General features: G+C 44.8%; 1 protein-coding gene across 3 annotated transcripts; it reads right to left on the bottom strand.

Moving 5' to 3' along the window:
- Positions 1–1,722: 1,722 nt before the first annotated feature.
- On the bottom strand, positions 1,723–5,702 carry selenop (selenoprotein P). Of its 3 annotated transcripts, none has more exons than XM_074637100.1 (5): positions 5,528–5,702; positions 4,726–4,956; positions 4,165–4,377; positions 3,957–4,074; positions 1,723–3,833 (listed from the first exon to the last, which is right to left on the bottom strand). In XM_074637100.1, exons 2-5 carry the CDS (start codon positions 4,926–4,928, stop codon positions 3,210–3,212), a joined length of 1,158 nt encoding a protein of 385 aa, XP_074493201.1. In that variant the 5' UTR covers positions 4,929–4,956; positions 5,528–5,702; the 3' UTR covers positions 1,723–3,209. The 3 variants fall into 3 exon arrangements, with proteins under 3 accessions (XP_074493201.1, XP_074493202.1, XP_074493203.1); XM_074637101.1 differs by having other exon boundaries at positions 4,726–4,959; positions 5,528–5,669; XM_074637102.1 differs by having other exon boundaries at positions 3,237–3,833; positions 5,528–5,670.
- Positions 5,703–7,538: the final 1,836 nt, after the last annotated feature.

Here is a 7,538-nt window from a genome sequence, read left to right as displayed (position 1 = left end):
TATTTTTCAGCTGCTTGGCAGTAATGTTAGCTGACCAGACGAAGGTCTCTCCATGAATCAATGCTGATAATGTGTTTCCTGCTTCAGCCTCCCGACCGTGAGACACCGGAGTTTTGGTCGGAGACGATAACGTTACTCTTCTGCAGTGTGTAGTGTGCGCGCATGCACGTGAGAGGTGGAGCGAACGAGAACGAGCGCAGTGTGTGAGTGAAGGCAGACAGGCAGAGGAGCAGAGTGCTGCGTCGACTCCGGCCCTGGAGACCAAAGCTACGGTCTCCCCTGTGTCTTCTGGCAGCGGTTGGGGGGGCTGGAGAAGGATTAGTTGACACTGTTTTGCAAGACGGGTTTCTGACAAACAGAACGCAGCAGGTCAGGGTCAGCAGAGCCCTCTCGGAACCCAGGTCGATCAGCACTGGTGCCCCTCAGGGTTGTGTTAGCTCCCCAGTCCTCTTTACATTATACACAAATGACTATAAGCGTTCCCATCCTGAGAACTTTATTATTAAGTTCTCTAATGACACAGCCATACTCAGCCTGCTACACAGGGATAGCAGCCCACTGGACGATTTCTCTGAAATAGAGGAATTTGTGCAGTGGTGTGAAAACAACCATCTTGAGCTGAATGTGAGGAAGACAGAGGAGATGGTGTTTGACCCAAAGATGGTGGGGGACCTCAGGCCTGTGGTTATTAAAAATACACCTATCACACAGGTCTGTTCATACAGGTATTTAGGGCTCCACATCGACAACACTCTCAGCTGGAAGGTACATGTTGGAAACCTCTGCTCCAAACTTCAACTGCGGATGTACTTTTTACGCAGACTCAGGTTCTATGGAGTGGAGCAGAAGATCATGTTACTTTTCTACCGGGCTGTCTTGGAAAGTATTGTAAGATATGGCATCACGGCCTGGTACGGTAACCTGACTGTGCAGTTGAGGTCACAGATTTCTCGCCTGGTGCAGACTGCCATGAAGATTATGGGGGTCAAAAACCACCCTACCCTCCAGATGCTTTATGAGCAGTCTGTCATCACACAGGCACAGAACATTGTGTCAGACCCAACTCACATCTTACATCAGGAGTACCAACTTTTACCTTCCGGCAGGAGATATAGAGTCCCACGGTGCAGATTGAACTGTTACAAACATTCATTCCTGCCGATGTCTATTAAACTCCTCAACAACTCGTAACATCAGGCTATCATAATGACAGTGCAATATGTTAAATTGGGACAGTGCAATATGTTGCATATGTGTAATATTAGACTATTGTCTGTGCAATATGGGCAACACGGTAGACGGTGCAGTGCACTACCGGTGAAATACCTGCCATGGTGTGTGTGATAGTGTGTGTGATAGTATGTGCCATTATGTACATGGACTGTGTATGTGTTGGAACATCTGTTTCTGTGAAACTGTTTCCCTGTCTGATGTGGAATTGTTTATTATTGTTGTTTATGCTGTTTTAATTTAGTGTTTGTAACTGCAGTTGGACGGAGTCCAGGAAAAATTTCCCCACGGGGACAATAAAAGTAGATCTTATCTTATCTTATCTTAGATATAACTTTGCTGTTTTGGTGCTTCTGTGTAGTTTGTGTTGGAACAGCGTAGCCACACATGAGTGCGCATAGGAAACACCGACCCGCAATGATTTATTAGAGTGTAAGTGTAAGAAGTTACAAACAGTCCCTTTAACAAGAACACACACACAAACTCAAAAAAGTAACTCAACCATCTTTATTCAACTCTCAGTTTCCATGTTTGAGCCTTAACACAATACAGTTCTCTGTGCGAGCATCATGTTTTCAGGGTGACTGTCGTCTTCCCCCAGAAACCGTCATTAAGTACAGAGTGTATTCCAACAGTCGCTCATTGCCTCACTCATTTCCCCCCTTTTCTAAACAATAGAGTCTTGTATTTTTTTTTTTTAAAGCAAGCTTTGTGTTTTTTGCAACTTAAAGAAAATCTAGAAAATGCAAAGGAATGCTAAGCACGCAACATTTAAAAATGTGCATGTTTGTGATAAAAAGATACACCTGATATATGTTTAAGCTTGCAGACTTAAGAAAGTCATTCATGGTGCCGTTATATGTGCTCAAGAACAGGGATCAATAGCATGTGCTACAGACAAACATATCGCTGGTATAAACTTTTTTTTAGGTTTGCTTTTAAATCTTGTAAGGACTTTTTTTCCCCAGTAATGGGCCAGTGCTTTCAGGTTTCCTCAACAAAAATGTAGCATTTGCTACAACCTTCTTCAAGGATTTCTTACCTAATTCACTTTATCTGATGTCATTTGTTGTTTGCAGTATTTTCAGATCTTTTTTTTCTGTTCCCTCAAATATCCTCGATAGCAAATGTTTAAAGTGTTTATCATGTTCCTGAACTGCCCTCTCCTCTCTCTCCTGCCTGACTTCATACAGATGCCACTAGAGCGTAGTTTCTGCGTCTGGATTCATAAAGGATGGAGAGAGCAAGGTGGAGGAGGCCATTTATGAACATGACAACCACATACACGCCTGAGAAAGGATGGGAGCAACCCGCTGACAGACACGCAAAGACAGGTGACACATGGTATATATTAAAGGGGAACACCACCCAAAGTAAGAATTCCAGTATGTTATTTCCATCTCCTAGGAAAGTTCAATCAATATCTGTGAACATGAGCTCCTCTCTCTCAAAACCAGAAACCAGAGAAGGAAGTCTCAAACTTGTGATGTCATAGGGTATAAAGTCCGGAGCTGCTCCATAAAAAATGAATGGGAGACTGATTTCGTATAGAACATCTCTCCCAATTCATTGTCTATGGAGCAGCTCCACACTTTATACCCTATGACATCACCGGTTTGAGTTTTAGCTCTCTAGTTTTTGGATTTGGGAGAGAGTTGTTCATGTTTACTAATATTTTTGGACTGACTTAGACCATAGGAATAACATGTATGAATTTTGAAAATGGCCGTAGTTCCCCTTTAAGGCACAACCAAATTATTTGTTGCCAAATGTGCCGAGTTAACAAGCTGCCAATGCACGCTTTGCTCGATGTGTTTAATGTTGGACTCATGTTCATCTATCCCACATGCTGTCAGGGATTGCCCTGCCCTCTCCCAGGGTAATACTTGTTGGTAAATAGAGCGCTTGGCCCCGGTGTTTCTGGCTGGTATTATTAATGTGAAGCTGATGTCAGAGCCAGCTTACAGCTGCTCTCATGTTCAGCTCACAACACCTGGGGGTCAGGCTCATTGCGCTGGCTGAGGCTGCTGTCAGTCAGCGGGAGGCGAGCGTCACTGTCAGGTCTCCCTGACATTATTGGCTGCGTCGCCCATCAGCCCGTGTCACTGTCAGGAGGCGGGTAGCGCCTCGTCACAGTGTCACAGACCAACCGGCTGCTCGCTCCCTGCGTCGCCAAACAGCCTGCGTCAGTGTCAGCATCAGCTGGCCTTAGGAGAGGCGGCGTTGTCGGAGCCTGCTGTCCACTGTCAGCTGTGCTTTGACTTTCACCTGGCCTGCTCTTGTGCTCAGGGCCTCTGCATGTACACTGCTTGCTGCGTCTGGCCTAAATCTAAATGATCCTGCCTTTGACCATCTTGCGCATGCCTCTGTGGTCTAACAGCTTGCTGTTCATCGTGGCTTCCATGGTGATGACCATGGTTGTGATCATAGCCATGGGGCTGAACAACACCCTGGTTATCCCCATGGTGGCCATGACCATGGGGATGTCCATGATGGTGACCATGCCCGTGACCACGCCCGGTGTCTTCCTCTACAGCTGGGGCGGCGTCTGCGTCAGGCTGTGCGTCTGCTCTCACAGTGCACTCCACTGGTGTGTCAGTGCTCTGTGGAACAATTAGGAGAAGAGAATGAGCTCATCTTTGATTAAAAGTGTTACCAACGTATTATCTGAGGACTTATGCTTTTTGAAATGTATGTATATTCTAGCAGTTATGTGTGGTCTATACCTCGTGTGTGCAGTCCCCACATATGCGTCTGCAGTAGGTATCTCTGATCGAACCCTCAACATGACCTTGTCCGATGATGGTGTACGGAAGAGAGATGTGGTTGGTGAGACGACCACACCTGATGGCGAAGGGATAGAAAAACATGGTGAGGAACCAAAAAATTTAAAATATTTGCTCTTGAATGAACTATCCACTACAGGTAACAAACCTGTCATAAACAAAGAAGTCATCTTTCTCTCCGGTCAGTGCCTGCCAGACATTAGGCTGCTGCTCCTCCTGTTTGTAGAGGGTGATGTTCTCTGTCAGTCTCTGGGCCAGCATGGTGTGCAGGCGCTGTGCTTGCTCCCCCTGCTGGTTAACCACCATGTAGACTACGTCCTTCAGACCCTGACTCTCCAGCTTCTGGCGCAGGCCGTCCATTCTGCTCAGAAGGGGGAAATCAGAGTTGAACAGTGTTGTTTAGAAAGCTTCCCTGGATGAATAGGATGCACTTCTTCGAAAACGAACTTTGTAATAGTTGCATAAGAAGGACCAGTCTGAGCCTGCTATACCTTGCTGCCAACTTAGTAAGCCTTGCAGAATGGGCCAACATTTCACTGGCAGTGCTAAGATTCAAATATCATTACTGTAACGCTTCCTGACTACCCAAGACAGTGTGAATATCATGCTTTGCCACAGATTTAGGGCTCCTGTGGTGATGCAAGTCATGTTCTTGAAAGACAGAAGTGCATAGCAAGAGGTCAAAGGTGGACACACGATTGGCACACACCTGGAAGCCTGCACCAAGCAGAACAATCAGCTGGCCTGTAGAAGGGCCACCACCGTCACCCGGCCCATGGCCCCCTTCATGGGCTCCACCTCCCCTATCCTCCATGCTGGCGGCAGCTGACAACGAGGCCCGCCCCCGTCACTCTCTGCGCCGCCCCCATGGAGCAGGCAGAGAGTGGTGAGCAGGCTGAGGCACGCCCACATCTCTGTGGTGCCTCCTCACTGCCCCAATCTGCTGAGCACAGAGAGAGAGAAGGGAGGGAGGAGTTGGGGAAGGGGTGAAAGAGGAGACAAAGGGAGGGGAGAACATTAGAGATTGGTTGAAGTCTATCAACAGCGTACAAAAGGTCAGAGAAGGGTTATCATTTGTACATTCTCCAAATCCCTGTATCCTCCCATGACTCTGAGCAAAGCAGTTTATTTGAGGTCCCCAAATCTGTCCTCATGTTGTTTCTATACAAATTGAACTTGTGGATTCACAGTAAATACAAAGAGTATAAAGCAGTACAGTGGAACAGGAAGCATACTTGAGTGTTGAAAGCATAACGTTTAAAATGTCTGCACTGTGTTACCATGCATGACAGAAAGGTTACATGAATAAAGAAAATTATTCAGTGGCTGGTTGAAGTGGGATACATTGATACACTGCATATTTGCATTTATGAAAGGTATTGCGCAACACCCCTAGGTCCCTGTCTCTTAGCATTTCTCCATTTATATATCGTAGCTGTAAAGGGGAACACCAGCAAATACTTTTTGCTTTCTTGGTATTTACTGCAAATGTAATGAATTCTGTCACTTACCCTTTGGTAAAAAAGTTTCTCTCTCTGTGCTCAGCTCTGCGTTGCTGCAACTCCTCGAACAAAAACAAGTCTCTTCCTCCGCTGCTCCCCCTTTTTATACTCTGCCTGTTGTTTTTCTGTCTGGAGGTAGGACAAAGTTCAGCCCCAACTGTATGCTGATGCCTACACTTTTTCTGAAGTTAGAAAAAAAGTCACAGTGCATGAAATCCACTTGTTGACAGGAAACAAATGCTTTTTTAATGAAAAAAGGTTTCATAGCAACTGGCAGTTTGACAAATTCCTTCGAGAGGACTGTGTGAGGAGAAAGAGTCGCCTCTTTATTACGGCCGGTTAAGATATGTCAGCCAGCGCTGGAGATAGTGCATGCATTTGCCTTGTAAATCAAATTGAATGCTTTTACATCGTGTTGAGTATATTATTGAGGTGTATTATGTCTAAGAACATGGATTGTGCAATTCTGTTTTTCACTTTCAGAGAGGGGGAGTGAAAAAGGACAGAGGGTGGGACCTTGGTTTGTTTCCAGCATAGTTCTGCAGGGTCCACACAAACACAGCTATACAACATGCACAAGTGACATGATTAGAAAAAGTAGGCCTATCCATACACACGGGCAGTAAAATAGGAAGATATGAGCAGGGTATTGTACAGTACTGAACATGGGAGATCCAGTGAGCAAGTTCAGGGAAGGCCAAAAGAAAAAATAAGTACAATAAATTAGAAAAGAGGAATTCAGCTCACCAAGCAACAGGGGAAATTTAAATTATGAACATCATTTTGCAGAAATTGAGGAGGGACGAAAAAAAATATGGAAAAAAATCCTTTATAATCCATCAGCCGCTGAAGCTAATTTACAGTTTGAGGTGCTTTACTATTTATTCTGGAGAAACGTATCAATTCTTGTTAAAACCCAGTTTTAGCTAAGGGAACAATTATTGCAGCAATCTATGAGACAGTTTAAGTATATTAAAAAGCTGCAAACAGCCTCAAAGTCCAATCAGGCAGACAATATTGTCTAGGCCATGCAGTTCGGGACAGTGAGAGGACTTTTATAAGATAACTGAGGTCAAATGTCCAGTTTTAACTAGGCCATCAAATGTCAGTGGCGTTGTTTAACAAAGAATAAAATGCATTTAAACACAATGTGAATATAAGCTTTTATCCAAAACTATGGTGCAGGGGATGGACACAATAAAAGTAACACCTGCACAATTGAATACAATAGCCCAGCAGTTTGTAGCTTGTTGTTATAACTGTGTTAGAGAATTTTTTTTTTTTTTCCATGGTGATTTTTAGGATGTATTTTGCAGTGTTGTTGGGTTGGGTTTCCCAGTTGCATTTGGTGTATATAAACTGGAAAAACAAAGTTCGGAAACTTGTGTTTGGTCGATTATTTCTCTGTTGTTACAATGGTAATGGGCATTGTATTTTACATCGTTGGAAAGCCTGTTTATTTACCTTCGCAATGATGTCCAACTTGTAAGGATCATGCATTTGTGGGATGAGCAGCACAGCTGATTATGTGAGTAGCGCCCAAGAAAAATTTGCCAAAATGCTACGTCAATGGTAAACAGTGTATTCTCCTGTTGGAATTGACTCTTGTTTTGAGTTGTTTGGTGGATTGGATGATTGAACTCTCTATCAGTAACAAGGAACAAACAAGACATATTGGCTATTTTAAACTTTATTCCTTTAATACACCGTCAAGAGCCTCAGTAGCGGTGGAAGATCCATACGCAGCCACAACAGCCTGGCACCTTCTTCTCATGCTGGTCACCAACCGGGTCACACGTTGCTGTGGGATGGTGTTGGGGGTGGGGGGGGCGGCATCTCCCTCACTGGCAAAACAAGGCTTGTCATCATTGAAGGCCATCTCAATGCAGTGAGATATCGGGATGAGATTCTGCAGCCAGTGGCGATCCCATATCTCCACAATCTGGCATCTAACTTCTTCCTCCAAGATGACAACGCTCGCCCCCACAGAGCCAGGGTTATCACAGACTACCTCCACAAT

The sequence above is a fragment of the Sebastes fasciatus genome, chromosome 6 (genome assembly GCF_043250625.1).
Source record: "Sebastes fasciatus isolate fSebFas1 chromosome 6, fSebFas1.pri, whole genome shotgun sequence".
Classification (NCBI taxonomy): Eukaryota; Metazoa; Chordata; class Actinopteri; order Perciformes; family Sebastidae; genus Sebastes; species Sebastes fasciatus.
This window is presented reverse-complemented; position numbering and strand designations above follow the sequence as displayed.